Genomic DNA, 16,996 nt, shown 5'->3' with positions numbered 1-16,996 from the left:
TATTTAAATTGTACATTCACACTGAAGGCATCAAAACTATGAATTAACACATGTGGAATTATATACTTAACAAAAAAGTGTGAAACAACTGAAGTGATGTCTTATATTCTAGGTTCTTCCAAGTAGCCACCTTTTGCTTTGATGACTGCTTTGCACACTCTTGGCATTCTCTTGATGAGCTCCAAGAGGTAGTCACCGGGAATGGTTTTCACTTCACAGGTGTGCCCTGTCAGGTTTAATAAGTGGGATTTCTTGCCTTATAAATGGGGTTGGGACCATCAGTTGTGTTGTGCAGAAGTTTGGTGGATACACAGCTGATAGTCCTACTGAATAGACTGTTAGAATTTGTATTATGGCAAGAAAAAAGCAGCTAAGAACAGAAAAACAAGTGGCCATCATTACTTTAAGAAATGAAGGTCAGTCAGTCCGAAAAATTGGGAAAACTTTGAAAGTGTCCCCAAGTGCAGTGACAAAAACCATCAAGTGCTACAAAGAAACTGGCTCACATGAGGACCGCCCCAGGAAAGGAAGACCAAGAGTCACCTCTGCTTCTGAGGATAAGTTTATCCGAGTCACCAGCCTCAGAAATCGCAGGTTAACAGCAGCTCAGATTAGAGACCAGGTCAATGCCAGACAGAGTTCTAGCAGCAGACACATCTCTACAACAACTGTTAAGAGGAAACTTTGTGCAGCAGGCCTTCATGGTAAAATAGCTGCTAGGAAACCACTGCTAAGGACAGGCAACAAGCAGAAGAGACTTATTTGTGCTAAAGAACACAAGGAATGGACATTAGACCCATGGAAATCTGTGCTTTGGTCTGATGAGTCCAAATTTGAGATCTTTGGTTCCAACCACCGTGTCTTTGTGCGACGCAGAAAAGGTGAACGGATGGACTCTACATGCCTGGTTCCCACCGTGAAGCATGGAGGAGGAGGTGTGATGGTGTGGGGGTGCTTTGCTGGTTACACTGTTGGGGATTTATTCAAAATTGAAGGCATACTGAACCAGCATGGCTTCCACAGCTTCTTGTAGCGGCATGCTATTCCATCCGGTTTGCATTTTGTTGGACCATCATTTATTTTTCAACAGGACAATGACCCCAAACACACCTCCAGGCTGTGTAAGGGCTACTTGACCAAGAAGGAGAGTGATGGGGTGCTAAGCCAGATGACCTGGCCTCCACAGTCAGCAGACCTGAACCCAATCAAGATGGTTTGGGGTGAGCTGGACCGCAGAGTGAAGGCAAAAGGGCCAACAAGTGCTAAGCATCTCTGGGAACTCCTTCAAGATTGCTGGAAGACCATTCCCGGTGACTACCTCTTGAAGCTCATCAAGAGAATGCCAAGAGTGTGCAAAGCAGTCATCAAAGCAAAAGGTGGCTACTTTGAAGAACCTAGAATATAAGCCCTAATTTCAGTTGTTTCACACTTTTTTGTTAAGTATATAATTCCACATATGTTAATTCATAGTTTTGATGCCTTCAGTGTGAGTGTACAATTTTCATAGTCATGAAAATATAGAATAATCTTTAAATGAGGTGTGTCCAAACTTTTCGTCTGTACTGTATGCAATCACACTCTGCGGCTGAGGCGGAAAGTCACATTACACAAAGCTATACAGGTCATCCAAATATATAACAGATAGCATTCTGGCAATGACATATATATATATATACTAGATCGTGGCCCGATTCTAATGCATCGGGTATTCTAGAATATGCATGTCCCTGTAGTATATGGACAATGATGATTCTGGCGGCCTCGACCAATCAGAGACACGGGATTTCCAGGACAGACAGACAGAAAAACCCTTAGACAATTATATATATATAGATATATACACACATACTAGATGGTGACCCGATTCTAACGCATCGGTGTATAGCGCAGTCCACGCAGTACATTGCACAGCCCACGTTGTATATTGCGCAGCCCACGTTGTATATTGCGCAGCCCACATTGTATATTGCGCAGCCCACATTGTATATTGCGCAGCCCACGTAGTATATTGCGCAGCCCACGTAGTATATTGCGCAGCCCACGTAGTATATTGCGCAGCCCACGTAGTATATTTCGCAGCCATGTAGTATATTGCCCAGCCACGTTGTATATTGCCCAGCCACGTAGTATATAGCACAGACACGTAGTATATTGCCCAGCCACGTCACATATTGCCCAGCCACGTCATATATTGCACAGCCACATAGTATATAGCACAGAGATATAGTATATAACACTGCTCATGTAGCATATAGCAATGTGGGCACCATATCCCTGTTAAAAAAGAATTGAAATAAAAAATAGTTATATACTCACCCTCCGTCGGCCCCCCGGATCCAGCAGAGGCGTTTACTGATGCTTCTCGCGACGCTCCGGTCCCAAGAGTGCATTGCGGTCTCGCGAGATGATGACGTATTAGTCTCGCGAGACCGCTACGTCATCATCTCGCGAGACCGCAATGCATGGACCGGGCACCGGAGCGTCGCGAGGAGCGGGAAAGGACTCAGCTGGATCCGGGGGTCCATGGAAGGTAAGTGAGTATATAATGATTTTTTTTTTTTTTGTAATTATTTTTAACATTAGATCTTATTAGTATTGATGTCGCATAGGCAGCATCAATAGTAAACAGTTGGTCACACAGGGTTAATAGCAGCTTTAACAGACAGCGTTACACCGCGGCATAACGCGGTCTGTTAACGCTGCCATTAACCCTGTGTGAGAGCTGACTGGGGGGGGGGGGGAGGGGGAGTATGGACTGCGGGCACTGACTGCGGGACTGTGCCCGTCGCTGATCGGCCACGACCAATCAGCAACTTGGGATTTCCATGACAGAAAAACAGAAAGACGGAAGTGGACCTTAGAAAATAATACAGGAAATATATATATTTAGTAGCGCAACGTACCTGCAGATTGAATGTTCCTGGCTTTCTTGGGGATCTGCAGAAAAACAAAAATAGGAAATCAATAATAGATAATAATAGATAATAAGTCTAAATAACCTCCTAAAATAGCACAGGATAGACCATTCACATTACAATCCATTTGTACCCAGAGATACAGTTATCTTTGGGCTCTGAGCTCCCATCATTTAGCAATCCCTGCTGGTTTAGTGTCAGGGAGGTAGCTTTATTTTCCAGGACACGCAGCATTACTTATAAATAAATGTCATTCTATGTAATACGTGGGTGGGCTGTCCACTGATGGCTGCAAGCATTAGATGAATGGTCCATGGAACCTGCCATTTGTATGGAAATCTAATCTGTATGGAGGTGTCAGGCAGCAGCTTACTCCCATCTCCCTGTTCTGGTTGCTTGCAATAAAGGATGTAAGCGGTAATGTTTCTTCTAGGGAAGCGGTCATCAGACCTATTGTTTAAATTGGGCCTTTGTGATCTTCAGCCACGGCTCCGGCTCCGGTGTACTTTGCTCTGCCCTCGAGGGCAGATGATAGTACTGCAGTGCGCAGGCGCCGGAAAGGTCAGAGAGGCCCGGCGCCTGCGCACTGCAGTACTTTGTCTGCCCTCAACAGGGCAGAGCAAAGTATGCCTGCGCCGGAGCCATGGCTGAAGATCAGAAGAGGACGTCTTGTAATGAAGATGGGAGGCGCCGCAGCAGACCAGAGACGACCATCCGACCGGACCAGCAGCGGGACCGCCCCTGGGTGAGTATAATATAACGTCTTTTTCTCCTCTTTCAGGTAACATCGGGGGCTTATCTACAGCATTACAGAATGCTGTAGATAAGCCCCTGATGCCGGTGGGCTTACCTCACCCGCGATTTTCGGGGTGACAGGTTCCCTTTAATGAGAGTGAAAATTTGGCATGGGGAGATCTATAGGTCATACAATGATCCCTGGGTAGACAAAGAAAAGATGCAAACAGGTTTTTCACAGTGGTAGAACAGATTGTATAGAGCTACTTATTGGAAGCTGCAATGTTGAAAGTCAATATTTCGCCCTTTAAAGGGCCATGCCAATAGACGTGTGCCAACATCATGCATAAATAAAACTCCACCAAATCGCTGGCTGCTCAAACTGTGCGGTTACTGGCTCACACCGGTGGCCCATGGAGGTCAGACTGAGCCTTGTCTCATCCATGTAGGAAAGCATCTAAAATAACACAAATGGAACAATCACCATCCCTTATAGGCCTTGTAACTGACGCTATAAGTGAGCGTCACCAAAAACATGAAAAATAGCCAAACCCAATCATTATATTGGCTCTTAAAGTACGGTCGGTAGGATAAAGAACGCCTCATTGCTCCCTTTAGCATCTGTCTGCCGGAGGTGATCTTTCTGGAAGCATTACAGCAAGCGACACGACCTTACATTTTACTGTAAGGACGTGAAGCGCCGTTCTTCTGATTTCCGGCCATTAGTGCGGAATTCACAGCCAAATTTGGAAGACAGTCTGCTGGAGCAGTGCCTGGGCCACCTGAGAAAAAGCAGCACTGACATACAGCTGCCATATTAATGAGGATATAGACCCTTAATCATTTCACTTCTTACAAGGCGTTTGTCTCAAAGTCATAAATGGCAAAAAAAATTGCAAAATGCTTATAAAAACAAGGACTTTTGCAATGTATCCCGTATTCGCAAGAACAGAGGGATTATTAGTTTTAGAGTGCAGTTTGCTGCAGTCTCAGAGGGGCCAGATACCCAGGCCAGGAGCACACGGCTCTATGCTATATGGCCAACCTCAGTAAGGCTACTTTCACACTAGCGTCGGAATTCGGCCTGTCGCATTGCGTCGGGCCGAGATTCCGACCCTAGCGTTGTTAGCACTGCACAACGGGTGCAGCGGATGCATTTCTCCGGCGCATCCGCTGCCCCATTGTGAGGTGCGGGGAAGTGGGGGCAGAGTTCCGGCCGCACATGCGCGGTCGGAAAAAGCGGTCCGTCTGGAGCAAAAAACGTTACATTTAACTTTTTTTTGCTCCCGGCGGTCCGCCACAACACGGCGCAACCGTCGCACGACGGTTGCGACTTGTGTCAATACGTCGCAATGCGTCGGTAATGTTACGCTATGGGGCAAAAACGCATCCTGCAAACAACTTTGCAGGATGCGTTTTTTCCCCTAAACGACGCATTGCGACGTATTACAAAAAACGCCAGTGTGAAAGTACCCTAACTTGGCGTATTTTGCTATGCTGTACAGGCCAAGCTTCCTCTACTTGTAGACAGGGCGGCGAGACAGGGCCGCTGGAGCCAACTGTCCATCTTCAGGACCGCACAGCCCCCTCTCCTCATAATATACCTTGAGAAAACCCTTTAATTGCTACAAATTTTCGTTGTCTCATCAATCTGGAAGACAAAAAAAAAAACCAACAACATTCTTTTCTATCACATCCCAATAGCACAGTATCTTGTTCTTATATTATTCCGTGTCAGCAAAATATGCAGCATACGTAGTCTACACATCATGAATCCATAAAGAACTATAGAAGGCAACATATGGTGCATAAAACAACAAAATTATACATAACACGTAATGGAGACACCACAAAAAAAAGACTCAATGACTAACAATAACAGCATCATCTGGAAGTAATGGAGGACCGATCATGATCACCATGACAGCTATCTTGAAATTGTACCCAAGGATGAGCCAGACTTGTGCAAGTCCACAATTCTCTTCCTGATATCTTGGCTGATTTCTTTAGCCTTTCCCATGATGCTACAAAGAAGCAGTGTGTGTCAGGTGTGCATTAAAATAAATCCACAGGTGTTTCTCTAATTAACTCATGTTGCAAAAAAAACTTTCAAAACACCTGACATCATCATATGGGCAGTCCAGAATTTTGTAAAGGCATAGTAATCTTCGTGTATGTAAACTTTTGACTTTGCAGTAAGTAATAAAAATGCCTGAGAACATTCTCTCTCATTATTCCGGCATTTGGCAAATAATTATAATAATCTTAATTGACCTAAAACGGTAAAGGTTTATTCTTATTTCATGTCAGATATTGAGAAGAAACATGCATGTGTGTCTTTATATAAACTTCGGGTTTCAACTGTATCTGTAAAACAAGGGCAACTGGAAAAAAGGAAGGTAGTTTTAAAGCAAAATGCAGCAAGAACCTGACAATCAAAATGGAAAAACCTGTGTCCTTCACGGAAAACGCTGCAGTCATGATTCACCCTCCCCCCGCTGTGATACAGAAATAAAGCTTTTTGTAAAATTATATATTTTACTTCACAATTACACACTGACCCCATCCTAGAGAACAGCAGAAAATCTTGCCGAGTCAACAGTCCCGACCTACACGGCTTTTCCTGCACGACCTTGGGGAGGAGAAGAGCCGTCTGTTTCGGTAATTGGCAGGTAGGGGTTTGCTCTGCGGCAACTCGCATGTCCACCGGACTGTTGCGTTCTTTGCATTCTTTATATAGAATGAAAAAAAACTTTCCTAATATAAAGTCACCGAAGACAATTTACTAGAAGAAACTGAATAAGTGCCAATTAATATTAAAATATATCAAATGTGATAGTTCAATTTTATCAATTTCTGATTTTTTGACTAAATATGGAGGCAATAATAAAAAAAAAGAAAGAAAAAACAGCACAGTTAAGAGGTAGGGTGCAGACGCCTCACAGGTACATACCAGTCCTAGTAAATACTTTTCCAAAAAAAGTTGAGGCAGCACACCAAATCCAAAGTTATAAAGTGCTTTTTAATTGTCCATGTGGCGACCTTTCGGTCCTGGGTACAGACTTGAGAAAGGTCTGTACCCATGATCGAAATGTCGCCACATGGGCTATTAAAAAGCACTTTATAACTTTGGATTTGGTGTGCTGCCTCAACTTTTTTGTGAAAAGTAATTATGGAAGCATATAAAGTAATCGCAAAACACCAGATACATAGACCAATCCGTCACAACCTTAAAACCACCTCTCTTATAGAGTGCTGCCCCCTAATAGGCTAAAACACACTAAAATGGCTCTGACCCTTTACATCAGGGCATGGACCCCACAAGACGTCTGACGTTGTCCTGTGGGATCTGGGATCACTGGCAGATGGGATAAGTCTTGTAAGCTGCTTGGTGCGGCCTCTGTGGATCAGACTTGCTTTCCAAGCACATCTCACAGATGATCTATTGGATTGAGGCCGGGGGACTTTGGAGGCGACGCACGCCATCACAGAGCCCTTTCCTCAAACCTTTCCTGAACACTCCATGGAAACGGCCGCTCTGACCCAGTCATTTTACCTTCACAGTTTGTCCCTTGTCAAAGTCACTTAGATCCTTACACTGTCTTAACCATTTTTCCCCGTCTTCCATACACAACCTCCAAGAACAGACCACTCATTCCCTGCCTGATACATCCCAGTATGTGACAGGCTGCCAATGTAACGAAATAATATAAGCCATTCACCTCACTTGTCAGTGGTTCTACCCCTTCCAATGTGTGATGAGGTAGGAAACAGGCTCAGGAGTTGAGCCCGCAACATACATCTGAGATGTCGGCTGCGATTTACAGCTGGCATCTTCCTGTAACTGCAGCAACCAGATTGAGCTCAGCTCAAAGGCAGTGGCATTTACATGGTTAAACAGCCATCGTCGACAGCGGCATTAAAGCAGTGTAAAGGCTTCCATTGCCTGCTGGGGGCTCGCAGCCGGGGGTCTGCTGAAGGCTCCGATGACTGCATCTTCATCCTCCTGTGAAGCCACCCCTGTGGCTACGCTTCATAGGAAAATGTTATTTTAACTATGTACTGCAGTAAGCTAATATTGTATTATGTCGAAGAATTAACCAAACAATCACGGTTTCAATCTAAAAGGACTTAAAAACTTTAAAAAAAAAAAAAAAAAAAAAAAAAGAATACTTTGTAAAAACTTAAAAAAAAAAAAAAAAAAAAAAAAAAAAGTCAACATTAATTTAAACAACCCCTTAAAGAATAAAGAAATTAAAACGGAGCATACAAGTCTGATCTATCACAACATCAAAATTTAATTTAGCCATATGGTAAACGCCATAAAAAGAAAAAAAAATTGAACAGTCAGAATTGGCTATAAAGAAAATTGAAAAAGTGGGAGGAATAAAAACATTTAAAAAAAAATGTAACCCGGTCATGAAGAATTTAATACCATGGCTGACTGATGTATACACAACCCCATTACTGTATATAGGAACGATAGCACAGGGCAGCGGCACTGTATGACGTTTCCTCCCTCAGGGGGCTCTATTATAGGTGGGCATTCAGGGCTCGACTGTTCTACATACTTTTTGCTTCAAGACATTTGTTCAATATATTTTCCTTTTTCAACAATTTTATTTACGGTACTTAACTAAAAAAAAAAAAAAAAAAAATGAGAAAACAAAGCGAAGAGTGAACCGTGTTGCATTTCATGCAGTCTTTCACCAGAGGCAATCATGGCTAAAAATAAGAAATGAATCTATTATCCTATTATGTTACTTCAGATTCATTCTGCAATGAAAATACAAGTGCTCATTAGTTATGAGCGCACATCGGGTAAATTATTCATAAATGCCGCCCTCCTTTATCCAGTACACAGGCTGCATTAACGCTTTACACTCTGCGGATCGTGGCAGGGCCTGACGGAACATGCAGGAAAATCTGAAGAATGTCGTCACACTGGGAAGAAGCAGAAAATGAAGCTTCATCTGATCCTGGAGTAAGAACTCACAGGTTCACATGTCCGACCTTCCCGGTCAGACTTGGGTCTCGGTGTCTGGATCGGCCGGAGGTTTCCTGACCCGAACGCAATGGCCTCATAGTCGTATAGGAGATTGTCGAGTTCGGGTCACGAGGCCTGTGAATGTCGGACGGGCGACACCGGCTGTACGGGCATAATTCCAACACCAGATCCTACAGAGGATAGAAGGAACAAAATACACTTCTACTTTTATCATCACCAGCTGTAAATACCTGCATTCCCCATGAAATAATAATTAAGCATCAGCTCTTTGGAAAAACTCAGCATTGTGCCATTCCTGGAATTACATGAGGACCACAGCAACTAGGGGTTAGCGTTGCCCCTTTTCGACGAAGCATGTTGCCACACCGTGCGGCTTCATACACTCGCTGATGACAAGGTCAGCCTTAATAGGGACAAACTGCATTGACCAGCAGAATGGCGATGCATCGTTATTAATGTATTCGCTCAGTTCCAGGAGGAACAACCGCGTAAAAGAAATTCATAAAAAAAAAAAAAATCCACCGGATTTCCATTACGTGGAATATAAGGATTTACAAAAACAGACATGTCCATAAAGTGAGAAATCCACACTGAAGGGGTTTTCTTTATTATGTTGTACCATGTTGAATCCCAGCTGTGAGTAACGTACACACTGTTAGGATTACATTCAGCTAGATCGAGCAGTCGCCACGAGATCGCTTGTATACTTCCGATCACGTGTCGAATAGCTACTTTTCCTACATCCCTCAATGAACTGCGAGTATATAAATCACATAGAAAAGAAAAAGAAAAAACACCCAAATTATAACCAGGCAGAAAAGACAAAAATTAGACAAAAAGAGGTTCAAATGCAATAATGATTCGAGCCAAATGTGCCAGCTTGGTAGCAAACTCACAACCAATGCCTTTCCACCATTTTTTCTTGCAGTCACTGGCAATATCCTGATAAACTCCTACGTGGCTGCTCACGCTTCACTGCCCATTTTCAGTATTGATTTTAATAATGAAACTCCCTTAAAATAAATGGTATTTTCCGACATGTTTACTAGAGTAGAAGGAAGCACCTGTACGGCAGCTCCGCGGGTTGGGAAAACTTCCACCGAAGGTTAAAAGCTCAAATGACGGAAATCGAAAATGCATCGATAACATTCAATATATGTGGCTTACGCTAAAGAAAAATTAGGGTCACCATATCATTTTCCACCGATGACTTCACTCCTATCGGATACTAATAAGATACCAATGATGAATGGGCTTAAAAAAAGTTGCAAGGAAAAAACTATCATTTTTAATGTCTAGGGTTTATGACTCAATGACTCCTACATTTTTCCTATTAAAGGCAGTCAACTGCCTGTGACAGAAGTGACATCTGGGTAGAGAAAATTAGTCACTAGACATCTCCAGGTCTGGAGAAAATAAGAACAAAAACTGGGAGTGATGTAAAATTAGGAGCACATTAGGCTTTATTCACACTTCTGTGTCGGGGGATACTGACAGCGGCCTTCACCGACAGCATTGTACATTATATTCTATGGGGTTATTCACATGTTTGGGGGCTGTTTTCACAGACAAAAAGGTGAGAAATTTCTTACTTGGACTCGTTTTGCAGACAGAACTTGCCCAATCAAGTGAATAGGTCAGTAGAAAAAAAAAATATGAACAGCATGTAGATTGCACCCATGTACTGTCCATTTTTTTAGTGATTATTTGCCAAGAGAGGCTTAGGAAAGAACCAAATTTAATTTTTTGTGGTATATGAGAAAGCCATGCCACATTGATGGTAAAAACTGACAAAACAGATAAAAGTTGGATCCATCACAAGGAAGGAAATTGCTTTACCGACGATAAATTTTAAAAAAAAATATATATATATATATATATATATAGGTATATGATTTTGGTGAACTGAATCGGTCAATCATGTCTAAGGAGATACCATAAAACATGAATGAAAAACTAAAGCCAGCAGTTTTAAATGGATCCCCAAACATTCTGTGTTAGGCAATGGTCACATGTTGCGTTTTTGCTGCATTTTTCTTTAAATGAAAATTAAAAGATGCATTTTACAGTATCGGAAGAAGCTATAAGTTTATTAGTGAGAAAAGCTGATACAGCAATAGGTGAAACTCAATATATTTTTGTGATTTTCTCTAGTTTAAGCTAAAATGTCCTGGTCTCCTCACCGGAGAATGGCAGTAGGGATTACTATAGTTATGGGGTAACAGTGCCTGACCAATGTGTGAAAGTGAACAATAGAGGGGAACTCAATGGCCCTGATGAATGTGGAAAATTAAACAATGTCCATCCTACAAAATGCACTGCCAATGTCTTTGGTAAACTATTCCAGGTCAATTCACCTCTCCCGCTGATAAGAAACTTATAATTGTATATTTTCTATTCGCCACGACAGCACCCACTAGAGAGAGGGGATCCGCCCCTAGGAACAGGAAACCTACAGAGAGATAAAAGGGGCGGCCCCCCTCGCTCCTCAGTTGGTTTCCTGTTCCTAGATGGAGACCCACAGAGAAGACTCTATGGATAGGAAGAGGAAGACCTGCCTGGACTACCGCCTGTACGACTCTGCTGAGCGGCAGGGGTTCCAGAAGCAGGTAGACAGAGTCGGGGGAATGATCCTGCGGGCTCCCCCCTCATCTGGTGCGGCTGACAGGCAGCCTGAAGTTATCCAACGGTCTCCCTGCTGGGACACCGTTGTGGAGACGCCGACAGTGCGGGTACCTGGTGCGACGTCCTCCGGTGTGCGTCTGGGCAGCGGTGAGACGGTTCCACGATACGAGGCCCTCCTGTCCCTCCAAGGTAAGAGGTGACATGGTGGGATGCAGCAGGCAGCGGCGTCTCCCGGCATACAGGACGCGGGCGCATGCGCAGTAGCGTCCGCGTCCCGGAAATGGAGAGGAACTTCCGGGGCACGGTGTTGGAGGTCATTTCCGGGGGAACCGCCATATTGGATTCCCCCATGTGGTGCCATTACTCTAAACGCCGGATCTGTAAGTAAAAAAAAAAAAAAAGTGGAGACAAAGCAAGGGGTGTGTACATTACTACACTATAAAGTGTAGTCAGTTAAGGCAGTCAGTGTGCCATTATGTCGTCCCAAGAGGAGGTCAGGGTGCACCGTATGGAAGAGCCATTAGTCCCTAGTGGTGAAGCCAGGAAAAGGAATAGTGGACACTCTAAAATAAGTGACTCCACTGATAAAATCAGGAAGAAAATCCTCCAAGCTAAGGCATCTCCGCAGCCGGTATAAATATTACGCTGGGTGAGTGCGTATATAGCTTCACTGAAGCTTATATTGATTCCTTTGCTTATATTATTTCTAGGCAAAGAGGACGGGGAAGAGTAAGCACAAAATGTGCCATATGTACCGAACCCCTGCCTGACTCCTATCTTAAAAGTCTGTGTCAGGCATGTATAGACAACACCTTACGGCAGGAGGAATCGGTTAAAATGAATGAGATACGTCTCATAATTCGGGAAGAACTCCAGTCGTTGGGAGGTGGTTCTACTTCTTCAGTAAATATGGAGAAACGAAGGAGGAAAACATCCTCTCCTAGAGCTGACACATCAGCGGAGAGTGGGGAGGTCGACTCTGATATTTCTCAGCAATCTAATTCCTCAGAGGAAGAGGACTTCGTCTGTTTTCCAACTGAGGGCATAAACAACCTAGTAAAATCAGTGAGAAATACGATGGGGGTGTCTGAATCAAAAGAACCCCAGACGCCACAAGAAGTTATGTTCGCTGGTCTTTCTCAGAAGAAAGGCCACGTATTTCCAATAAATCAGGCCATAAAAGATCTCGTTAAAAAAGAATGGAGTAGAGGTCAAAAGGGGTTGGTCCCAATATCCTGTAAGAGGCGCTACCCCTTTGATGATGAGGATTTGAATACCTGGGCCAAGATACCAAAAGTCGATGCGGCAGTTGCGTGTACATCTCGCCGTTTCTCCTTACCAGTAGAGGATGCAGGTTCCTTATCAGATCCTATGGACCGGAAATCAGACGCACTCCTTAAAAAATCGTGGGAGGCCTGTGTCACGGCATTCAAGCCGGCTCTTTCAGCCACATGTACTGGCAGATCAATGCTAGTCTGGCTGGATCAGCTGGATCAGAAGATTAAAAGTGGCGTATCTAGAGAAAAATTAAGGGCATCTATCCCTTTGATTAAAGGTGCTGCGGCTTTTATTTCAGATGCCTCAATTGATTCCCTCCGCCTGGCGGCCAGGACAGCTAATCTCGCTAATACGGCTCGGCGGGCTTTATGGTTAAAAAACTGGAAGGGGGATGCCCAGTCAAGATCCAAATTATGTTCCATACCCTGTCAGGGTGAGTACCTGTTTGGCACAGTCCTTGATGATATTCTCACTAAGGCGGGCGAGAGGAAGAAAGGATTCCCTAATCCCTTTATTCCGTCTTACAGAAGGGCGTTCAGGAAGCCACCATTCGGAAGAAAGGGAGGCTTCAGAGACAGGTGGAATAATAAGGATTTCAAACAAAAAGGAAATCTGTTTAATAAACGCCCCTTCAAGCCAACCGATAAATTCCATCAGTGATATTTCTCCGGTGGGGGGAAGACTAAAACAATTCAGTCATCAATGGAAAGAAATAACAACTAATCAATGGGCTATTAAATTAACATCCTCAGGCCTCACACTAGACTTTATTAAAACTCCTCCGGATTCTTTCCTTCTTACCACCTTAAGATCCAAGCCTCAGCAAGAGGCACTTGAAACCGAGGTTAAAACCCTCCTACGCAAACATGTCCTAGTAGAGGTTCCATCTTCTCAGATAGGGAGAGGTTTTTACTCTCCCTTGTTCCTGATTAGTAAGCCGGATGGCTCTTTCAGAACTATAATCAATTTGAGGAAGCTGAATTCCTTTATAAAACCTAAAACATTCAAAATGGAATCCATTCGTTCAGCTATAAAAAATCTATTTCCAAATTGTTACATGGTAGTATTGGATCTAAAAGATGCTTACTACCATATTCCCATTCATAATTCACACCAACAATTTCTTCGGGTAGCAGTTTGTATAGAGGGGCAAATTCGTCATCTACAATATAGAGCAATGCCCTTCGGGTTATCTATGGCCCCAAGGATTTTTACTAAGTTACTATCAGAAGTAATGTCCTTTTTACGGGTAAAGGATACTTTGGTCATTCCATATCTAGATGACCTGTTGATTGTAGGAAAGAGCCCCCTACAGTGTGAGCAGAGATTACGGGAAGTAGTCATATCCTTACAATCCCTGGGTTGGCTAGTTAATTGGGAAAAATCTAGACTTCAGCCTGTAACGTGTCAAAGATTCCTTGGGCTCCTTCTGGATTCCGTTGACCAGATTTGTAAACTGCCTGAGGATAAGAAATTCTCCATAGTTGATAAGGTGTCCTCAGCAATAAAAAGACGTAGTATGTCACTAAGACAGGTCATGTCATTGCTAGGCTCTCTAACATCGTGCATTCCTGCGGTACAGTGGGCACAGTTCCATACTAGGCAGCTACAAAAATTTGTATTGGAGGAGGACATTAAGAATAGAGGATGTCTGGATAGAACAGTTTTTCTAACAAGGGAGGACAAGCCAGACATACTCGATGCCCTCCAGACGCCATGGACATTCGATCTGGCCTATGCTTTCCCTCCATGGAATCTATTACCTATAGTAATAAGAAAAATAAGGGAGGAGGGCGCAAAAGTTCTGTTGATAGCCCCATTTTGGCCCAAGAGGCCATGGTTCTCATGGCTGAGGGCGATGTCAGTGTCAGATCCATGGATTCTGCCTCAGTCCAAGGACCTGCTCTCTCAGGGTCCATTCCTCCATCCTCAGGCAAAGGGCATGAACTTAACTGCCTGGAGTTTGAGAGGCGGTTACTAAATCTCAGGGGGTTTTCTAATGGGTTAATCGATACTCTTATGAAGAGCAGAAAACCTTCAACTACCAGGATTTATGTTAGAATTTGGAGGAAATTCCTTCAATTTCATACTACACAATTTTCCTCTGAGATTCCTATATTTCAAATATTAGAATTTCTACAAAAAGGGCTGGAATTAGGGCTCTCCGTGAGCACTCTGAAGGTGCAGGTTTCAGCATTAGGAGCTCTTTTTAATCATGACATTGCAGGAAATAAATGGATATCCTGGTTTATATCCGCTTGTGAAAGATCAAAACCAATTAACATTCCTCGGGTTCCTCAGTGGGATCTTTCGATAGTTTTGAATGCATTAACACAACCACCTTTTGAGCCTCTCCATACAGCCTCACTAAAGAACATTTCTTTGAAGACTGTTTTGCTAGTGGCATTAGTCTCTGCCAGAAGAGTGAGCGATCTCCATGCATTATCTATAGATCCTCCCTTTTTAACGGTAACATCAGATAGGATACTTTTAAAAACAGATCCTTGTTATCTCCCTAAGGTGGCTTCTACCTTTCATAGATCCCAGGAGATCTTGTTACCCACCTTTTATGAGAACCACTCAACTCCAGAAGAAGAAAGACTTCACACCCTAGATGTAAAAAGGTCTGTCCTAGCCTATTTAGAGAGAACTAGGGACTGGAGGAAGAGTAGGGCTCTCTTTGTGTCTTTCCAGGGTAAAACCAAGGGTGCCGGAGTCACAAAGAACACATTATCTCGCTGGATCAGAGAGGCCATAATCTTGGCGTATAAAGCTGGAGGGAAAGATCCTCCAATGCATGTGGGAGCGCACTCTACAAGAGCCTTGTCGACTTCCTGGGCAGAAAGGGCGAATGTGCCAATAGACCTTATGTAAGGCTGCAACTTGGTCTTCACCAAATACCTTCTATAAACATTATAGATTAGATCTATCCTCTGCTTCTGATCTAACTTTTGGTGTATCGGTCCTTGACTCAGTAAACCCACCCAGTCTATAGTCTCTGCAATTCTCTCTAGTGGGTGCTGTCGTGGCGAATAGAAAATACCGGATTACGTACCGGTAATGCTCTTTTATAGAGCCCACGACAGCACCCGTTCACATCCCTCCCTTTTCTGTATATAGTTGCACATGGTGCTTGTTTGGTGAGGTGTAAATATTAGAAAGATATAATATGAGGTTGTAAATATGTGTATATATGTATATACCTGAACCTGTTAACTAAAACTTGGCGGCGGTTCCTCCTATTCTCTGTAAAACAACTGAGGAGCGAGGGGGGGCCGCCCCTTTTATCTCTCTGTAGGTTTCCTGTTCCTAGGGGCGGATCCCCTCTCTCTAGTGGGTGCTGTCGTGCGCTCTATAAAAGAGCATTACCGGTACGTAATCCGGTTTTTTTGATTCACTTTATTGTTCAGAATAGTCACTATTTTTTCAGAAATAAAAAAATCTTTGTCCACTAAATAATTTGATCGATTTGCCTCTTTTTTTTTTTTTTAAAGTTTGAAGGTGTCACATTGCGTTGGTGGCCTAACACCTTGCATTGTTCATGCTTCTATGGTGGAAGCAAAGCTGAATTTTTGGGATCATGAAAAACACAGCAAAATAACATGGCAAAAATCGGCTATTTGTAAGCAGTTTATTTACTGCCTAAGAAGCAGATATTGCCCGCAGAAAAAAAAAGCAACATTTGAATAAAGCCTTAAGAAGGATTCAGGTTCGTTTTTTGGTCACCAGTGTGCTAGACTCAATTTTCACCCATGTTTGATACATTTTTACTATCTGTTTTTCATGTTAAAAAAATAAATAAACAAATACAAATATTCCAAGCTTCTACCCATTTGGCATGGAGCACATAACGTCAGAGGCTCTGCTGATGTTAGGTAAGAAGCACTGAAAAACGGAATTCAGGTGCATCCGTTGGCAATCCTTTGACATTATCCTGTCTGATTTTTTTTTTGTCAAAAACATGGAAAAAGTAAGTTGGATTTGATAGTTAGATTTAAAAAAAAAAAAAAAAAAAAAAATTTTTTTCTCCAGCTTTACCATTATGTATACGCTATTATATTCTGCTTACACACGTTATATGGTTTTCTGTCGGATTGCCTGATTCTTAACTCAATGCCAGCAGCACTATTCTTCCCATAGAATCGGCTTTTACTTTTCTAAATGGAGCCTCTGATGACAGAATGAACACGATAAAACTCCTCAAAATGTTGCAAAATTTATGTACAACTCAAAAGTTGAACAAAAAAAAAATATGGTAACATTAAAAAAAATAAAATAAACGTATGCCATTTAGAAAAGCGGGTGAAGCTCTTACAAAACAGGGTGTGTAAACACAAGCTCGACATATTCATAATTTATGCCATGGATGAAATATTTCCCAATCCCTGGCTGGCATACATTACTGGCGGTGGAGCATGGCAGTTGAAAAATGCAA

The 16,996-nt window shown here is 43.0% G+C and overlaps 1 protein-coding gene across 2 annotated transcripts in view; it reads right to left on the bottom strand.

The window, feature by feature from the left end:
• Positions 1 to 16,996, bottom strand: part of WDR44 (WD repeat domain 44) — a 108,238-nt gene that overhangs the window by 72,708 nt on the left and 18,534 nt on the right. For both annotated transcript variants that reach the window (XM_069746931.1, XM_069746932.1), the window contains exon 2: positions 2,904 to 2,937. In XM_069746931.1, the coding sequence (XP_069603032.1) occupies positions 2,904 to 2,937 (34 nt within the window). The remainder of the gene's footprint in view (positions 1 to 2,903; positions 2,938 to 16,996) is intronic.

The sequence above is a fragment of the Ranitomeya imitator genome, chromosome 2 (genome assembly GCF_032444005.1).
Source record: "Ranitomeya imitator isolate aRanImi1 chromosome 2, aRanImi1.pri, whole genome shotgun sequence".
Classification (NCBI taxonomy): domain Eukaryota; kingdom Metazoa; phylum Chordata; class Amphibia; order Anura; family Dendrobatidae; genus Ranitomeya; species Ranitomeya imitator.
This window is presented reverse-complemented; position numbering and strand designations above follow the sequence as displayed.